Below are 21,264 nucleotides of genomic sequence, written 5' to 3'. Positions count from 1 at the left end.
CCAGGAAGCACAGAGTCATAAGTGAGGTGATTTTAAAGAGATTTACACCAAGTCATTTAAGAATTAAAAGACAAATGTTAAAGATGAAGAATATTAAAGGAAAGGAGAGAAATCTTTGCCATAAAAAATTCTTTCCATTTAGTTTCCCTATTTGCTAAATATCAGGTCTTCCTTGGTGGATCAGATGGTAAAGAATCTGCCTGCAATTTGGGAGACCCAGGTTCGATCCCTGGGTTGGGAAGATCCCTTGGAGAAGGGATGGCAACCCACTCCAGTATTCCTGCCTGGAGAATTCCATGGACAGAGGAGCCTGGTGGGTTATAGTCCATGGGGTTGCAAAAAGTCGGGAATGAGTTTGCTATATAAGTCAAACAGAGAAAGACAGATATTGTATAATTTCATTTATACGTGGAATCTAAATAATACAGCAAACTATTGGATGTAACAAAAAAGAAGCAGACAGACAGATACACAAAACAAACTAGTGGTTACCAGTGGGGAGGGGAGAAGGGCAATATAGGGATTAGGGACTGGGAGAGACAATCTATTGGGTGTAAGGTAGGCTAAAGGATGTATTGTTTAACACTGAGAATATAACCAATATCTTGTTAATAACTAAGTAGAGAGTAAACTTTAAAAATTGTATACATTTTTAAAAAGAATCTAAACTTCAACTTAATATCTGATGAAAATAGCAGTAAATTAAATCCATGTAAAGTAGAAGGAATAAAATAATAGAGATTAGAGTAGAAATAAATTAACTAGAAAATATATGATATAGCTATTCTACTTTCAAGATAAATGAAATTGTATGTCTATACAAATACTTTTCCAGGAAGTGCAGAGTAGTTTTATTTACTATCTAAAAAGATGGAAACAAACTAAATGCTTGTAAACAGGTTAATAGATGAATCAATATAATAGGACACTACTCAGTAATAAATAAGAGTAAACAATTTTCTCATGCTAGAACATGATGAATCTCAAAATAATTAGAGTGGAAGAAGCCAGAATATAAAATAAGGACATAGTGTGTTGTTCCATATTCATAAAAATCCGTATAAGAGAAGGTGTGCTGTGAGCTTAGTCACACAGTCATGTCCAACTCTTTTCCATCCCATGGACTATAGCCCACCAGGCACCTCTGTCCATGGGGATTCTCCAGGCAAGAATACTGGAGTGGGTTGCCATATCCTCCTCCAATATAAAAGAATATTTTTTATATAAAACTTATAAGAAGAGACTAAAATGGTCTGGTTTCCTCAAATTTGTATAAAAAAATCCATGGTGATATATAGAGGATTTCTTTTTCAAAACAAGTCTTGTGGCACTATATGCATACACAATATTTTACAAACAAATCTCTAAAACACAAAAACTATAAAACATTTCCATATACAATTGAGAATGATGCAGAAGCATATTTTGTGACAGAAAGAATAATGGTCTTCTAAAAATGCCCACATACTAATCCTTGGATTTCATAAGTGTCTTATCTTATATAGCAAAACGGACTCTGCAAATGTGATTAAGCTGACCTCCAGATGGAGAGGTTATCTTTGATTTTCTGTGTGGGTCAAATTCAATACAAGGATCAAGTGAAAGAGGGAGGTGAAATGTCAGAATCGGGAGGTGTAAAGAAAAAAGAAGGCAATGTGTGGAAGAAAGGGTACATTTAAAAATCATGTAAGCTTCAAACTGAGAGATGAATTTAAATATATTTCTATGCCTTCTCAGGTGATGCAGTGGTAAACAATCCACCTGTCAATGCAGGAGATGTGAGTTCGATCCTTGGGTTAGGAAGATTCCCTAGAGTAGGAAATGGCCACCCACTCCAGTATTCTTGCCTAGAAAATTCCAGGGACAGAGGAGCCTGGAGGGCTACATTCCAGGGGGTCGCAGAGAGTTGGATGTGACTGAGCATACAGCAAGCTTCAATCTGAGAGATACATTTTTCCAGGTGGCGCTAGTGGTATAAAGAAACCACCTCTCAAAGAAGGAGACATAAAAGACATGGCTTCGATCCGTGGGTCAGGAAGATCCCCTGAAGGAGGAGATGGCAACCTACTCTAGTATTCTTGCCTGGAGAATCCCATAAGGATTCTCAGAGGAATCCTGAGAGAATCCCAGAGGAGCCTGGTGGGCTGTAGTCCATGGTGTCTCAAAGAGTCAGACGCGACTGAAGGGGCTTAGCAATATGCCTAGGAATATAAAGAAATACAATGGAAGGTGAAAGCCCAAGGGGAAACCTGAAAAGCTAAAACAATAGCAGTAGTGAATAAGTAGATGTAAATAGGGTAATGAAACTCACCTTCTTTTGCATCTAAGCAATTTCTTGACAAAGCTGTGCAAAAAAGATTGAATTCAATCAATAAAATTAGGAAGCAGATAAATTACTGTTTCGTGATACAGGTTCTCAAAGCAGCAGCATCTGACAAATTATAAGTGGGAGCATTCAACAACGACAGAATGACAAAGGAGAAATCATGACTTTGATCTTTACAGACGTTACTAAAGATTTCTTGAGACTATCAGTTAAAAAGGATTTCTCTGAAGTAATAGCCTCCAAAAAGAAATGTATTAGCCTTTTTGGATACAGTTAGGCTCCTTTAAGATTTGGAAAAATTAAAATGAGTGCTTCAAGGAAATGCTATATCAGAAATTGCAATAAGTAACCAAAATTTAAAATTAAAATGTAGAAGCTTGAAAAAGCTTCTACAAATAGTGATTTCGGGCTCTATACATCAGTACTTCTCATCTCAACACTTTTATACCTCGATAACTCTCATCTCAACATTTCAAAGAATATGGTAATCATTGGGGCTCACAAACAAAAATATTACTCACCTTCTTTCTCTGTGTTGATCACTAAAAACCAAAAGAAAAATTGTGGCTAGCGAGCAAAGTAAAAGTGAAAGAAAAAGAGCAATGGGATAGGTTAAAGTTGAAGGATAAAGACTACAAAAGATTAAGATAGAACAATCTGGTTACCAACAAAGCTATATAAAATTGCCATTTTCTTGAAGGCACAAATAGAAAGGAGGGAATTTAAAAATATGTATGTAAATGCCAATGGAAACAAAGAATACAAAAATGTACTACAAAACTGACAAATAGGATAAGCACTAGAATAACACTAAAGAAAAATATTACTCACCTTCTCTCTCTGTATTGATCACTAAAAAACAAAAGAAAAATATTTTGCATTTATGTAAACATCAGAATAATTAAGAAAATTTATGTTTGTATTCTAGAGAGGTGAGTAGGCTAATTTTCAATTTGTTTCTCATAGACTATTTCACAGCTTTTATTTCTGCCTCTTATCTCTAGCATATATACTGTTGTCATCCTGAATGATGACATGATTTATATGGGCAAACATCTATCACACTCTTGCCATTGCCATTTACATATAGATTGCATTATTTTTAACTTGGAGAAGGCAATGACAACCCACTCTACTACTCTTGCTTGGAAAATCCCATGGACAGAGGAGCCTGGTAAGCTGAAGTCCATGGGTTCGCTAGGAGTCAGACACGACTGAGCGACTTCACTTTCACTTTTCAGTTTCATGCTTTAGAGAAGGAAATGGCAACCTACTCCAGTATTTTTGCCTGGAGAATCCCAGGGATGGGGTAGCCTGATGGGCTGCTGTCTATGGGGTCCCAGAGAGTCGGACACGACTGAAGCGACTTAGCAGCAGCAGCAGCAGCATTTTCAACTTAGTGTAAATGTATAGCTTTTCAAACACTTTTGAAAAGACTATCCTTTCCCCATTGCTGAAAAATTAGTGGACCTCATATGCATGTGCTTATTTCTGGGCTCTATTCTGTTTCATTGGTCTATATGTTTGTTTGCATGACAGTTTAAAGTTCCATATCATTTGGATTAGTGTAATTTGAAATCAAGGAAGTGTAATACCTCCATTTTATTCTTGTTCAAGATTGCTTTGGCTCTTTTGTGTCTTTTGTGGTTTCACACAAATTTTAGCATTGATTCCTCTATTTCTATGTAAAATGCCATTAAGATTTTAATAGGAATTTCATTGAATCTGTGGATTACTCTGGGTAGTATGGCCATGTTAACACCATTAATTCTTCCAATCCATGAACATATGATATTGTTTCATTTATTTGCATCTTCTTAAATTTCTTTTATCAATATTTTGTAGTTTTCAGTTGTCAGGGAATGTTTGATGGGAGGATTCCTACATACTGTTTCTCATAAGTCCTCTGTTCCTTATCAGCTTCTGCCAGAAGTGAGTAGAACTGCACGCAGTTCTCAGGACTGAGGTCATTGTGTGAGACAGGTTTGGGTCTCCTTTAGTAAAACATTCTCTTTATGACAAAACTGCTTAGTCTCACCCCCTTTCTTGAGATGTGGATTGTCTCCTGATCTTGTGACCATTATTATCCTTTGTTCCCTTGGTAACAGTTACTGTACGTATGGTTTTCTGATCTTTATCATTATCGAAGGAAATTTCTTGTCCTACAGCCTATATATACTCACAGAAAAATCGTTAAAGCACCTTTGCTCCATCAGAGCTTGGGTCCCCCCATCTTTTCCTTCCTTCCTTCCTTCCTTCCTTCCTTCCTTCCTCCCTCCCTCCCTCCCTCCCTCCCTCCCTCCTTCCGGCTCTCTCTCACTTTCTTATCGTCAACTCTGGACTACCAGGTCCCGGTCCACTAAAGGACCCCAACAAGTGGCGCCCAGAACACAGACACTGGTATACGTGGCATTTCAGACAGAGTGACTCCAGAGGCCTATTGAGGTCTGGACCTATTGAGGTTGGTAAGTACTAAGACACGGGTCAAATGGCTGGAAAGCCCCATCATTTCTCTATTTTACTTCACCATTTGTTTAAAGCTCAGGGACTTTTGGTTTTGCACCAATGAATAGAGGCTTACTTTCAAACAGTGGTTAAATGTAATCCTTGGTTCCCTGATAAATGCAGTTTTGATTTAGAAATTGGGCACGGGGTCAAAGAAAATGTTGAATGAGCCTCCAAACAAGGAAAAAAATATTCCAATTGACTTCTAGCCCCTTGGGCTCTCATTAAAGCTGTAATTCTGCCATTTCAAGGTAAATTCTAGCCCTTCCAATATTCAACAACAGACAGAACACTTATTACATGAATAGAAATTAAATGATGAAACTTTACAAAAGGCCCATTTAAAGCAACACAAAATATTTCAGAATTTTCTTACTAGCCCTGCCCCAGATGCTCCAAATGCTCCTCTGCCAACAGGCACAACTCCAAAAGTGTCTCCTTTGTTGGAACCTAATGAAAGTTATGCTAATTTTTTAGTTATATTAGAAACTGCTATTTCCCATACTGTAATTGGAGAAGAATCCAAGAAACAGCTAGAGAAATTACTTGCTTATGAGAATGCAAATCAGGAATGTCAAAGAGCTATCGCTGCAATTTGTGAGACTGGGACAATTATTGATTATTTGAAGGCTGTCACAATCTAGGATCAAAAACTCAAAATATGCAAATGCCAGCTGAAACAATGGCTACTACATTTAAAAAGGGAAATGAAGGATGTGGAGATAAAAACCATTTAAAAAGGGACTGCCCTAAGAAGGCTAATAAAAAACCTCCAAGAATTCGCCCTCGCTGCCGTAGAGGAATGCATTGGGCCAAAGACTGTAAATCTAAATTTGATATTGAAGGAAAATCTATTCCAGGAAACTCCAAACAGGGGACTCCCCCAGGTCCCCTACAAAAACCAGGGAAAAATTCTATCTTTTCCCTCGAACCCTCAACATCCAGCAGTGCTGCCATCAATATACCAGCCCTAAATGATTTTTTCCTTTACCCTTAAGCAGTCCCTTCTAGAGTACCTACCAGACTTCTTGGAACCCTGCCCCCACAAACCTTCAGTCTTTTATTTGGCCAATCTAATTTGGCTTCTAAAGGAATTACAGTTCACCCTGGAATAATTGATTCAAATTATAAAATAAAAGAGAGATTCAAATTATGATGTCACCTCAGATTCTATGGCAATTCAAAAAGGGGGACAAAATTGCTCAATTACTTCTTTTGCCTTACATTTCTATTAACTCCTCTAATAATGTATGGATAGGCAGATTTGACAGTACAGATCAAAAACACTCCTTATGGACATCATTGGTATCTGAACATGCCCAACCAAATATACATATCAAAATTAATGGTAAAAGATTTTCTGATCTCCTCGGCACTGGATCTAATATTACTATTATTTCCAAACACTTATGACCCAAATCCTGGCCTATACAAAAGGTCTCTTGCCAAATTGCAGGAATTTCTCAAACCAAAGTACAAGAAATTTATCAAAATGTTCAAATCTACCCATATGATAGACCAAAAGACCAACCTACAACATTAAGACCTGATGTGATAGGTGCACCCCTTAATCTAATAGGAAGGGACTTACTTATGCAATGGCAAACTCAGATATACATTCCACATTTTTCCTAGGGGCCACTGCTCATTTAACAAATAAAACAATTATTAAAATAACTGAGAAAACTGACGAGCCTATTTGGACAGAGCAATGGCCCCTTATGAAAGAAAAATTACCAGCTACTAAAGAACTTACAGACACAATTAGAATCAAAACATATTGAGGAAACTTGCTCTTCTTGGGACTCTTATTTTTGTTATAAAAAAGAAATCTAAGGTCTCTTAACAGACCTTAGAAAAGTTAATGCATCTGTGAAACCTATGAGTGCATTACAACCAGAGATCCCATCACCTATTACTATTCCTCAAAATTGGCACATTATTATTATTGATTTACAAGATTGCTTTTTTAATATACCATTACACCCTTTAGACCAGGAGAGGTTCACTTTCTCGCTCCCTTATCCTAATCATATTGGGCCTCATAAAAGATTTCAATAGAATATGTTACCTCAAGATATGCTTAACCGTCCTGCTACTGCTGCTGCTGTCACTTCAGTCGTGTCCAACTCTATGTGACCCCATAGATGTCAGTCCACCAGGCTACCCCATCCCTGGGATTCTCCAGGCAAAAATACTGGAGTGGGTTGCCATTCCTTCTCCAATGCATGAAAGTGACAAGTGAAAGTGAAGTCACTCAGTCGTGTCTGACTCTTAGTGACCCCATGGACCACAGCCTACTAGGCTCCTCCATCCATGGGATTTTCTAGGTAAGAGTACTGGAATGGGGTGCCATTGCCTTCTCTGTAACAGTCCTAGTATTTGTCAAAATTCTGTAGCCAAGGCTTTACTTCCTATGTGACAGCAATTCCCTCATGCATAGATCATTAATAATATACTACAACTACAAAAAGGAGAAATGATATTTTTGACACTAAATGGCCATGATATTCTGTAGACTCCAGAGAAAATTGATTAAAATAAAATCTTTTTTGAAATTGCAAAACTGGTTCTTCTTACACGTGCAGTTAGGAAAAGGTTAACTTGTTAAAATACTTTTTTGGAGCTCCAGTTCTGCCTGGGAAACAAAAACAGGCCTAAGAAAAAAACCTAAAGTTAGCTCTTATCATGTCCTTGGGAAACACAGCCCACTCTATCTAGGACTCCAGCCATAAACAAATTGGTGGAACTCAAAATAAATAAAACAAAAATATATTTTAAATTTCAAATGGAAAACTATGACTATCTATCTAAAATTATCCATGTCTTAATATATGTCTGTTTTTGGATAATATGAAGTTAATAAGCTCTATTTAAATTCAACTTCACATGAACTGAGAAATATTCAATATTAAAAATAATGTTTACTTAAATATAAATATAATTTAAACATAAAATTTAAATATAATTATTTGTTAATCTAATTAATATCTATCTTAAGTCATCAACATTATATAATATTTTTATTATGCCTAGGTTTAAGGTAAACTAAATTTGTCAACAAAAAGGTAACTCTTTATATATATATACATATATATATAAATGAGATGAAAACTTTTAGATAAAGTCTATTAAAAATTATTATATTTTTGATAGAATAATCTATTATTATAATCTAAAACAATATCTTTGGATTGGGGTAACTTAAGTTTCTGGAGTTATACTAAACTAAATAATAAAAGTTTATTAAATAACTAGGTCTTTTCCAAATGAAGTAAGATTTTAAAACATTAATTACTGAACATTAACTTCCTCTTACAAAAAGTTTTTCTTACAGAAAAGCTAAAGAGATTTTAAGCTATTAATAAATATATATATAAATATATATTTATATAAAAATAAATATATAAGTATATAATAATATATAATAAATATATTCACCAATCTATAAAATACTAACATACAAGACACTTCATAGTTGTTAAAGAAAAATAAGATAAATGCTTTTAATAAAAAGATATAAGAAATGACAAATAAAATGATGAATACAAAAATTAAAAAAAAAGGTTTATGAAAAATGAAAGAGAATTTTATGGCAAATAGATGTAACTCATTGCTCTGAACTTTCTTCCTCTTCCTTCTTACATGTCTCAATCAATACAAATTCTTCTTTTCTAAGGGCAACACCTCTCCAAGGTAAAACTACACAACATGTTATAACCCACCTATCAACTTACTTTGCGATAATGAGAACACCTAATTCTATAAAAACAGACAATGGCCCTGCCTATATTTCTAAGCAGTTCAAACAATTTTTACATTCATTCTCTATTAAACAGATTACAGACATTTCTTATCATCCACAAACACGAGACATAATTAAACAAACACATTACACCCTGTAACTGCAAATAAAAAATTAAATAAGAGGAAATACACAGGAACACTTTTATCTTCCTTATCCAGAACAGACTTTACTAGATTCTAATGCAATATATTCTTTAAGCCTATAACTATTATTAATATAGCTTTATTTCTGTTTCCAGTCTGTAAGATTCTTAAAAGAAAACAACATCAACTTCAATGCCTGTTTCACAATACAAAACAAAGACAACATAAAAAAGACACCATTTCCTGAATAAGTTATTTGTTCCTAAGAGTATCAAAAGTGTAAAATATTCATCTTCTTTATAGGTCTGTCTTGAAAGTATAATCATCTTCCTTGATACACTGAACAGAGAGATTCAACAGCTGCCAGGCTGCATTTCTTTTCTAAGGACAAGGTCAAATATATTTGGATGTGAGCAACATTTCATCTGTCAAGTTGTTCTGCATCAGCTTTTTAATAATTTCACTTAGGAAAAAAATGTTTGAATGTTTACTCCTAATCCTTTGCCCCAAATAACACAAACCACTTAAAACACAGTCAGGTCCCATTTCTTTCTATATCAGGAAAAATACATTCTATATGTACTGAATGAAGAGAAAATCAACCCATTAATTCAAAAGCACAGCCAAATACCAGTTCCAAACAGATTTCTGGATGATTTTTTTCTTTTGGACTGAAATATTTCCTAGAAATGTTTTCATCATTATCGCTTTTCTTTCTTTCTATGACTATTGTTAATATAGCCTTATTTGTTTTAAATTTTTTAAACTTACCACAAGGAGATATTTTGAGAAAAGCAGAAAAATATTGTGAAACATTAAAGGACACCTCCCTTCCTTTGCCCATTTGATATCGACGGGTTAACTAATCAATGGAAGTCTAATAAACTAATCTTACAGGGAAAGGGGTATGCTTCTATTTCTCCAGATGGATCCAACGAACTCACATGACTTCCTCTTCAGAAGATTCAACCTAAGGGGGGCCCCAGCATTCAGACTAGAGATGAAACAACAAAAACCCCAGGAGGAAAGAATTCCAATACAAGCCATGGCGACTTTAAAAATTTCCAAAAAACGCTGCACTCGACATCATTGAGCTTATGATCTCACTACTTGGGGACAGATAAAAACCCTTACTAATCAAGCTGAAAATCTGATTTCTCAACAGGGAATACCTCGAAATCCTGAAAATATTTTTCTTTGCTATGCTTGCTTTGCTTGTTTTTGCTTCCCCTGCTCAGGCTGACTTAATTGATCACACTTATTGGGCTTATATACCTAACCCCCCTTTTTTATTGTAGGTTATAAAATGGACAGATATAAGACCAATCATACCCACTAAAGACTCAACACATAGGCCCCCTCCTTAGAACTTGGAGGGGCCCTCTCATCCTGAAGAAGAAGAAAAACTAATTAATACCTCTCTAGGTTATGAAGTCCTTCCTGTGTATGGGCTCAACAGAATTATGCATAAACATTAGCCGACAAACTTGGGCTTTCACCCTGCCTCCAAAAAAGGACTTTCAGATGCTGCTTGGATTATTTACTGCCCTTTCTTTGTCCATGAATCATGTTTATACTACTGAAACTTTAGGGAAAGAGTTAAAGAAAGAACAAAGAACACTATGCAAAGGGTTTACTAATAAGAACTTTAAATATATTCCTGTTCATTGGGACAAATATCAGGCCAAATCAGGAAAATTAATGTTCATGGCTAGTCATACAATGGTCGATTGGGGACCCCATGGTATGTGGTTATCTAACTGTTCAGATGATATTAACAGCACTATGTGTGATTATGTTACTCAAGTGGCATGGAAGGTTACTAACACTACAGTGGAGCATTACTATGACAGAGGACTTCATGGATGGATTGACGATGGAATGACCACCACTCGTCCTCGAATCATCCTTGATAAGCAGATTGGGCCTGAACAAAGGGACATCTGGAAACTTGCTGCAAACACTGAAGAACTTGGGACTTGGACCGGACATTTCACAGGGACCAATCGTAGCTATAGCAATTATTTATTTCACTATAATCAATCATATTTTATACAAGCCTATATTCTACTTCCTTTTGTTGTAGCTACAGGAAATTTACAATTCAATAAGACTTTACATTTTGTAAGTTACATAAATTGTAAATTATATACTTGTCTTAACTCCTCTATTTCCTTGAGAAATGACTCCCTTTTTATTCTTTGATCTTGACATAATCTGTGGTTACCAATAAATATCCAGCAGCCCTGGGAAGAAGGTCCTATGGCTGGACTTGCTTCCTGGTTACTTACTAAATTGCTTCAGCGATCTAAACGATTCATTGGATGGCTGATTTTTGACATTTTGGGATTAATACCTATTTGCACCACTGCTGCTGTCACTGGTGTTGCTTTACAAACCTCAATTCAAACATGTAATTTTTTCCAAAACTGGACTAAAGATGCTCATACTATGTGGGCCACTCAGGCTCAAATGGATGAGGATATTCAAGATGAAATACAAGAACTAAAAATAGCCATCAAATGGGTTGGAGATCAATTACTAGGTGTGCAAAAACAGGTGATACTAAAATGTGATTGGAATTCTACTCAAATTTGTGTTACTCCTGTTTAATTCAGAATAGTGCCTACAACTGGGAACAAATAAAATTTAATTTACAAAACATACATCATAATGCCTCTCTGAATGTACAATTATTACAAAAAGAAACATTTGAAACCTTTTCTAATAATCTGCCCTCTTCCACTAATTTGGAAACTTTAGCTGAACAACTAACTGATCAATAATCTGGGCTTAGACCCACGCGGATGGTTTCAAAGCATTACTCACAGCATCGGGTCTGGAACTGTAATTTTAATGATTGTCTTGACAATTATATTTGCCATCTACCATTACCTTCATGCAAAGATTGTTAAAATTAAATAATCTCTTATGGTCAGAACTCTTTTTACAAATATTATAAATAAATAAGGGGGAATTGTCAGGGAATGTTTGACAGGAGGATTCCTACGTTCTGTTTCTCATAAATCCTCTGTTCCTTATCAGCTTCTGCCAGAAGTGAGAAGAACTGCACGCAGTTCTCAGAACTGAGGTCATTGTGTGAGACAGACTTGGGTCTTCTTTAGTAAAACATTCTCTTAACGGCACAACTGCTTAGTCTCACCCCCTTTCTTGAGATGTGGATTGTCTCCTGACCTTGTGACCATTATTATCTTTTGTTCCCTTGGTAACAGTTACTGTACGTTGGTTTTCTGATCTTTATCATTATCGAAAGAAATTTCTTGTACTACAGCCTATATATACTCACAGAAAAATCATTAAAGCACCTCTGCTCCATCAGAGCTTGGGTCCCTGTGTCTGTCTTTCTCTCTCTCTCTCCCTCCCTCTGGCTCTCTCTATTTCACTTTCTTATTGTCGACTCCAGACCACCAGGTCCTGGTCCATTAAAGGACCCCAACATCAGTATATAGATCTTTCTCTTCCCTTTGTGTTTGCATTTGGTTTGTATTTACATTTTGTATTTGGTTAAATGTATTTTGTTCTTTTTGATGATTCTGTAAATGGGATTGTTTTCTGTAAATGGGACTGTTTCCTTGATTTCTTTTTTGGTTATTTTGTTGTTAGTGTAAATACAAGGTATTGATTTCTGTATTTCTTTATCTTGAAAATTTATACAATTTGTTTATGATTTCTAGAAGCTTTTTGGCGATATTTTTATGGTTTTCTACATGTAGAAGTATACAATCTGGGAATAGAGATAATTTTACTTTTTCTTTGTGATTTGGATAGATTTAACTTTTTCATGTGTAATTGCTCTTGCTAGTACTTCCATTACTAGGTTGAATAAAATGGAGAGAGTGGGCATGCTTGCCTTGTACAGGATTTTAAAGAAAAAGCTTTTTCCTATTAATTACAATGCTAGCTGTGGGCTGTTCACATATGACCTTTATTGTGTTAAGTTCCTTTTATATATATTTTGTTTGGAATTTTTCTTTTTTTAAAGCATGAATGGATGTTTAATTTTGTCAAATGTTTTTTCTGCATCTACTGAGGTGATCGTGTTGTTTTAAATATTATGGCCTGTTATGTTGTATCTCACCGATTGATCTGGGTATGTGGAAGCAATCTTGTATCCAAGAGGTAAAATTCCATTTGGTCACAGTGTAATGTTTTTTGATGTGCTGTTGAATTCAGTTTGCTAGCTTTTGACAAAGATTATTACATTTATGTCTAAGCAGTACTAAGAGGGCAGTTTATAGTTATTAAAGACTACACTAAAAATATCTCCAAAGTTTAAAGAGAAAGATTTCAAATAAATAATGTTATATTGCAAGGAACTATAAAAAGAATAAACTAAACTCACAGCAAAAGGATGGAAATAATAAGGTTCAGTACAGAAAACAGAAACAATGGAAAAAATTAACAAAACAATAAGTAAGGGCTTTAAAAAAAGATAAATAAAATTTGCAAGCACTTAGCTAGACGTGATTAATTAAGAAAAAAAGAAGACTCCAATAAGTAAAGTAAAAAATGAGTGAAATATTAAAAAAGATCTCTGAGAAATTTTTTTAAAAAGGATCCTAAGGCCTGTTTCTCATCTGTATATTTTCTTTGGAGAAACATCTATACAGTTTTTCTGCCCTTTTATAAATAAGTGTTTTTTTTTTTTTAATATTAGGTTGTATGAATTGTTTATATATTTTGGATATTAACCCATTTGGTCATATCATTTGCAAATATTTTCTTCCGTTCAGTAGGTTGTCTTTTCTTTTGTACAAAAACTTTTAAGCTTAATTAGGTTCCATTTGTTTATTTTTGCTTTTGTTTCCCTTGCTTGAAGAGAAAGTTCTAAAAAATATTGCTAAGATATGTCAAAGAGTGTACTGCCTGTGTATTCTTCTGGAGTTTTATGGTATCCGGTCTTACATTTAGGTCTTTAATCCATTTTGAATTTATTTTTGTATATAGTGTGAGAAAATGTTCTAATTTCATTCTTTTATAGGGAGCTGTCCAGTTTTCTCAGCACCAAACTTTCAGCTATAAGATGAACAACTACTAATTATATAATTTACAACATGATAGAGGTAATTAACACTGCTCTACATTATAGGTGAACTTTGTTAAGAGAATAAATCTTAAGAGGTCTCATCACAAGAAAATTTTTCCTATTTCGTAAATATGTATTTATATGAGATGATGATGTTCATTAAAATTATTGTGATAATAATTTCATGATAAATGAAAGGCAAAAGATGCTGTATACCTTAAACTTATACAGTGCTTCCTATTAAATTTTAATAAACCTAGAAGAAAAAAATTGAAAAAAAGTAAAAATTTACTCTGGATTTAAAAAAGAATTCATACAGATTAGTCCTAATTCTGCCTGATTAATCCCCTCAGTTGACTGTTCATCAAACTAGATAGCCCATTATATATTTGAAAGTAAAATAATTGCTACGTTTCATAAAGCTTTCCTTTCCCTAAGTCTTTTATTTATTTAATCATTCTCTCTCCGTTAGAGTTTGCAGACCCTGCAGATTCTGGAAAATATAATCTGATATCTTTGGCAATATTGATTCTCAGAGTTAATACAGATTTTATATGACTGCTGAATGATGAAATGATAGAGTGAGATTATCAGATATGGTCCATAGAAATTACTTTCTTCAGATATGCTAAAACACTGTTCAGATCTTTTCTTGGCACCATGCAGAAGTCTAGTATTATGAATATTCAGATCTATCACTTCACTCATTTTTTAAACTTACCATTTCCTCCAGGCTTCTGAGAGATGTCTTGATAAGACAAAGTTAGCACACTGATTGGAATAGCAGCCAAAGTGATACTGAATAATTTAATCATCATGTCAGATGTGAAATACGGAACTCCAGAGATCTCTTAGTTGGCTCCTGTATAGAAAACACTGTTTTTCTTCCCTTCTTTCCTGTAAACAGAAAAATCACAGCTCAGGTCCGTTTTCCTCACGAACACTGACCTCCATCATCCTCTGGGGAGTCAAGGGAAGATTGCTGTCTGGGTTGGCCCAGGGTGGGAATTCAAGGAGGGGCTGGGATGAGGAGGAGCTTCTCTCCTGGGTCCTGTGCTGTGAGTGAGGTGACCTCATCTGACAGCACCAGCACAAGGGAGTAAGGGAAGCTCTGCCTGATCACAGTCCTGCTATCATTCTCATCTTCCTTCCCAAAGGAGGTATGAGAAGCTGCAAGAGGTAGGAAAGATTGCAGACCTTGAGAAGAAAGTTTGCCTGAATGAATTCTTACATTGGTTTTGGTTGAGTGATTGAGTTCAGGGGAGGAAATGCAGATGAAAGACTCAATGTTTTCATCTGACCCAGAATAAATGCCTCTCCATGATAGACAGTGATGGAAAGAAAACCGAGAGATGTAGAGATAATGTAAGGAACATGAAATGGATCCAGAACCAACTACGATAGAGATAGATAAGTTCTGAGGACCAGAAAGAGTAAGATAAAGGCCTAATATCTAACATTGGAGAGGATTACAGCTTTTCTAGAAGACACTTAAGGTTTTCTATCTAGGGAAAGGAATAAATCAGAAAAAAGACAAATCATGAGAGTCAAAGACACTAAATTTAGGTCCTTTTTCTTAGAGGCTCTGTCGTCTCTACTGACCTTTCTCAGATCCTTCACATGCACACACACACACACACACACACACACACACACACACACACACACACTCCACCAGTACCCTTCTTCTACATGATAAATTTTCTTTTTACACTTACCTGGCTTAATCACCAACAGAAAATATCAGTTTCTTAGCACATATTGAACATCTCTCTTCTCTTAAGCCTTCTCTGAAATATGAAGCCCTAAAAGCGTCAGTCAGAACACTCAGTTGTTTGCCTTCATGCCCTCTCACCAACAGGAACAGAAGCATAGCACAAAGACACAAGGTAGCTGGGAGGGGACTTCCGACTATACTGTGCTCTTCTCCATTCGTGAGACCATAATAAAAACCTCACATGACCATAAAGCCAAATATTTAATCCAAATAGGTATGTGCTCATGTGAACACACATACAGACTGCCTTTTTCCTGCTTTATTGCTTTTGTTATTATTTTAAAGTTCATAGCATACAGTAGAGATTTAAACAATACATTCTCACACCAGCTTCTGAGACTTATGTATTTACCTTGATCAGAGAAAGGATTGTGTATATATGCTACCTCTACAAGATTTTGCATTCTTAGTCTCATTAACCCTACAGTTAATGGAAAATCTACCCAGGATGTTGAAAATAGCTGATTTCCACATCTCCATCCCCATAAATATTTCTAGCCCATTCATTCAAAAAGCTGCTGCAGATATTTACAATCATCAAGTGCTTATTTTCTCCAGGATATTCCCATGAATTGCATATTCTCAGATCATAAAATTAAATTAGAACTCTAACGATTGCTCTAGGCAAGGACTCAGGAACCATCTACCTTTCATGTGTTGTTGGAACATTTGCATCCAGTTTAATCCATTAGGACAAAAACTAAATCCTAGGGATCATCAGCTGAATTTACAAGATATCTCCTGATTCCTTGCATTTGATTCCTGATAGACCACTGTAACTGACCTGCAAGGCTCCCAGGCCCCATACTGATGTCAACATCATGCACTTCTTTGACCTTGGAGCTGTTTCCTCCTGGTCTAAGAGTGCTCTACATGGTCCTATCTCTCACATGGCATCTTTTGGGTGACTTAACGCAGTAAATTCTCAAATGTATCCCCTCCTGCTGTTAGATTAGAGAAAATATCCACACAGGAAACTTTGCAGATGAAAATTGTTTAACTATGCTGTTTAGAAGATGTTCTTTTAGATTAATGGACAAGATTAAGAACAGATTTCAATGGTCTTGAAAGCACAAGGGACACCAGAAAGGCAAACACCTGTCGAAATCTCTCCCCTGCTTTGGAGAATTTCATGGACTTGAAGGACGTTATGGCCTGCAACTGTGTAGCACCTGTGGATACCTCATCTCTTTGAGCCTACCTAGTAATTGCTAATAACTTTATTTTTACTGGACAAATTGTTAACTCCATGGCCAATGTCAAACAAAAAAAGTTAAATAGGAAAAATCTGAGGCAAAAAGTAATAGCCAACCCCTACTATAAAAATTCCATTAAAAATATTGGGAATTTCTACTACTCTTGGGATTCCTAGGTGGTGCTAGTGGTAAAGAACCCAGCTACCAATACAGGTAGATGTAAGAGACATGAGTTTGATCCCTGGGTGGGGAGGATAGCCTGGAGGAGGGCATGGCAACCCACTCGAGTGTTCTTGTCTGGAGAATCCCATGAACAGAGGAGCCTGGCAGGATGCAGTCCATAGGGTCACACTCAGTTGGACATAGAGAAGGCAATGGCAGCCCACTCCAGTACTCTTGCCTGGAAAATCCCATTGATGGAGGAGCCTGGTAGGCTGCAGTCCATGGGGTCACTAAGAGTCGGACGCAACTGAGCGGCTTCACTTTCACTTTCATGCATTGAAGAAGGAAATGGAAATCCACTCCAGTGTTCTTGCCTGGAGAATCTCAGGGGCGCGGGAGCATGGAGAGCTGCTGTCTATGGGATCACACAGAGTCGGACACGACTGAAGCGACTTAGCAGCAGCAGCAGCAGTGGTTGGACATGACTGAAGTGACTTAGCATGGACACATGCAAATCCACTATTATTCTAAGCTGCTCAGGTGAGAGATTTGGCTACTGCTGATAGAGGAATGAGAGTTGATTTCTCTATCATTTACCTTTATGGAGAGCTCCAAAAAGAAAAAAAAAAAAAATTATAAAGACATTTCTGGAGCTTTTTTGATTTAAATCCTGACTTCCCTAGGTAAAGACAACTGCTTATGTTTCCTTGATTTAAGACTATGTCCTGTTCCCATACATCAATATTCTTTCTGTGTGATTTTCCTTCTGTTTTAGTTTCTGGCACTTCTGCTGAAATTATATATATATACATATATATGTATATATATACATATATATTCCCCAATTACATAGTAATTCCTTAAAAGTTATTTCCAATAATAGAATTGCATATCAAATCAAGGTACAATAATTTGTCTCTCTTAATGCTCAGGAAACAATTTCCTTGATTGCAAGCTTGTTTTAATTTTGTTAGTTTATACTGGCTTGCACAATGTGAAAGAGGGTAAAAACCTAGTAAGTATATTTAGAACAAATGAATGAATGAATTTTTCATTATATTTACTGTCTTTACCATTCTCTTGCCACTTATATTTCAAAGTAATTCATATAGAATAATGTGCAAAGTGTTTTTCCCCCAGAGTTTGCTGATTCTCATCTCTGTTTTCTCTCCATGAACTTCCTGCCGAGTGTCATAAGGTGCCTGTCTCTCTCTCTCTCTTTTTTTTCTTCTTCTTCCTTTTCGGCTTATTGTTTATCTTCAAACATCTTACTTTAGATAATGAGAAAAAACTATGTAAGACTTTATTGCCTGATGTAAGTTCATGCTGACCGCAGGCGGGAAAGCGCCAGCCGGAAAATGCTGATGGAGAAGCCCTCACCAGAAAGTCCCAGATAAGACATCCACCAATCAACAGCCCGTTGCCAGGCAGAATGATGGACGTGAAGGTGCCAAGACTCTGGCCAATCAAAAACTGACACGAGACCGAAAAGTCCAATCAGCACTCTAGAGCCCAATTCTAACCATATATGGAAAGGTCCCGCCACTTCCTATCCTCCAGGGTATATAGGTGTCGCCCCCCTTCCCGCAGGTTGCAGACTCCTGCTTTCCCCCCTGCTCGCCCCTGGGAGCTCTGTCCGGGAGCGATTGCCCAGTAAAGCCTCTTAACACTCCGGCACTCTCTTCATCTTGCTGCGGCGTTCTTACACCTACATGCTAATGATTGCAGCAATAAATCATCCACAACTTATGACTTAGTGAAGATATTTGGGCTGTAAATTGGTTGACCTTTGTCCACAAGGGAGAGGGATAAGGGAAGATGTAGTTTTTATTGCTGGGAAAGTAATTTGATGAGAAACGCTTTATGTGTTTCATTGTTAAAAACAGAGAGAATTTTCTAGGTTCATAAACATATTAGGACATTTCAGAGGCAAAAGCATGACAGAAATGGTGCACAAGAGCAATGAGAAAAGGAGATTTGAAAATAATTTAACAGTTGAATACAGATCAGAGGAAACTTTGAGAAAGACTGAAGAGTAAATATCTGGAAGGAGCTGACAGAATGTTGGCAGGTCATTTTGAGAGAGTCATTTCCTAGGCAGGTTGATAAGAAGTCTAGGGGTCCCCAAGAAGAGAGGGGTCTGGAATTCTCAAGGAGGAAGAAAAGACAAACTTTTTTTTCCCTCTACATTCCTTAGGATTATATAACAATAATATAGCCTGTTTGAGGACAGTCTCTGGATTAAACCTTCTGGATAGTCCTGTTATCTTAAAATGTAAATTATGGGAGTAGGTCTGGTCTTTACAAGGATTGTGTAACAATAATGTATCCTGCCTGAGGACATTCTCTGGATTAAACCTTCTGGCTAATCCTGTTATTTTAAAATGTAAATTTTGGGAGTAGATCTGGTCTTTACAAGGATTATATAGCAATAATGTATCCTGCCTGAGGACAGTCTCTGGATTAAACCCTCTGGCTAATCCTGTTACCTTAAACTGTAAATTATAGGAGTAGGTATGGTGCGGTCTTTATACAACCTCCAGACATTCTTTGGATTCATGGGAGAGTATATAACTCTATTGCTAACACTAGCAAGGGGGTACTTTTTCTACCCCCTTCTGACACCTATGTCAGAAGCTTTCTCTATCCCTTTTATACTTTAATAAACTTTATTGCACAAAAGCTCTGAGTGATCAAGCCTGTCTCTGGCCCTGGATTGAATTCTTCTCCTCCAGAGGCCAAGAATCCTGGTATCTTTTCGTGGATTCAGCAATAACCTTTCAATTCCTGCATCGTTCTCTTTTGCAGTTCTCAGTTAGGGTGAAATATCACCTCCTGTATTCTTTCCCAGGCACAATCACTTCGATTAACACCATTCCCCAGTCTCTTCCATCTCTCACTCTGTTCTCCTTTCTACATAAACATATGTTTTTATATTTCCCATTTAAAAACAGAATAAAATTAAGCAAAGCTATGCAGAGCAAGCACCATCAAAATTCCTTCCTTCTAACCTGCCTTCTGTTAAAGATTCTGTCATTTCCTTTTTCTTTCTTTCTTTCATTTTTTTTTTTTTTTGGTATTAGTTCTAGAAGTTCTTGTAGGTCATTATAGAACCATTCAACTTCAGCTTCTTTGGCATTAGTGGTAAGTGTATAGACCTGGATTACTGTGATATTGAATGGTTTGCCATGGAAATGAACAGAGATCATTCTGTCATTTTTGAGATTCCACTCAAGTACTGCATTTCAGACTCATCTTTCAGTGTCATATCTTTTTGTCTTTTCATACTGTTCATGGGTTCTCAAGGCAAGAATACTGAAGTGGTTTGCCATTCCCTTCTCCAATGGACCACGATTTGTCAGAACTCTCCACCATGACCCGTCCATCTTAGGTGGCCCTACGTGGCATGACTCATAGTTTCACTGAGTTAGACAAGGCTGTGATCCATGTGATTAGTTTGGTTAGTTTTCTGTGATTCTGGTTTTCCTTCTGTCTGCCTCCTGATGGATAAGGATAAGAGGCTTGTGGAAACTTCCTGATGGGAGAGACTGTGGGGGAATCTGGGTCTTGTTCTGATGGGTGGGGCCATGCTTAGTAAATATTTAATTCAATTATCTGTTGATGGGGCTGTGTTCCCTCTCTGTTGTTTGGCCTGAGGCCAAACTATAGCAGGGTTAATGGTGGTAATGGTGACCTCCTTCAAAAGGATTTATTCAGTGCCCCTGAGCTCCCCCAGCAGACCACTGTTGACCCACGCCTCCACCGGAGACTCCAGGACACTCATAGGCAAGTCTGGCTCAGTCTCTTGTGGGGACACTGCTTCTTTCTCCTGGGTCCTAGTGTGCACAAGGTTTGGCTTGTGCCCTGCAAGAGTCTCTTTCCCCAGTCCTGTGGAAAGTCTGTAGTCAAATCCCACTGGCCTCCAAAGTCAAATTCCTGGGGGTTCTCAGTCCCTTTTCCAGATCCACAGGTTGGAAAATTTGTTGTGGGTCCTAGAACTTTCTTAACAGTGTTCTTCAGTTTGTGGATCATCTGCTTGGTGGCTCTATGGTGGGGCTAATGGTGATCTCCTCCAAGAAGGCTTATGCCACACGCTGTGTGTCCCAGGTCTGCTGCAGCCAGAGCCCCTGTCCCTGTGGCAGGCCACTGCTTACCCATGCCTCTGTCAACACTCAAGGCCGCTTTGGCTCAATCTCTGTGGGGTCTCTGGGTCCTGGTGCCCACAAAGTTGTGTTTTTTTTTTGTTTTTTTTTTTTTTTTTGTTTTTTTTTTTTGAGCCCTCTGAGTGTCTCTGGTAGGTATGGGGTTTGATTCTAAAGATGATTTCGCTCCTCCTACCATCTTGTTGAGGCTTTTTCTT

The 21,264-nt window shown here is 36.8% G+C and overlaps 1 protein-coding gene across 3 annotated transcripts in view; it reads right to left on the bottom strand.

Annotated features, from left to right (window-relative positions):
• Positions 1-15,646, bottom strand: part of LOC122697771 (butyrophilin subfamily 1 member A1-like) — a 40,354-nt gene extending 24,708 nt beyond the window's left edge. The window contains exons 1-5 of one of the 3 annotated variants that reach the window (XM_043908764.1): positions 15,488-15,646; positions 14,491-14,666; positions 3,158-3,178; positions 2,848-2,868; positions 2,312-2,344 (exon numbers count right to left, since the gene is read on the bottom strand). In XM_043908764.1, coding sequence (XP_043764699.1) covers positions 2,312-2,344; positions 2,848-2,868; positions 3,158-3,178; positions 14,491-14,587 — 172 coding nt within the window. In that variant the 5' untranslated portion in view covers positions 14,588-14,666; positions 15,488-15,646. The remainder of the gene's footprint in view (positions 1-2,311; positions 2,345-2,847; positions 2,869-3,157; positions 3,179-14,490; positions 14,667-15,487) is intronic. The other 2 variants (XM_043908765.1, XM_043908766.1) reach the window with 2 other exon arrangements.
• Between the last annotated feature and the right edge of the window lie 5,618 nt (positions 15,647-21,264).

Source organism: Cervus elaphus, chromosome 7, assembly GCF_910594005.1.
Source record: "Cervus elaphus chromosome 7, mCerEla1.1, whole genome shotgun sequence".
NCBI lineage: Eukaryota > Metazoa > Chordata > Mammalia > Artiodactyla > Cervidae > Cervus > Cervus elaphus.
The sequence above is the reverse complement of the archived record's forward strand: the minus strand, read 5'-3'. Positions and strand labels throughout refer to the sequence as shown.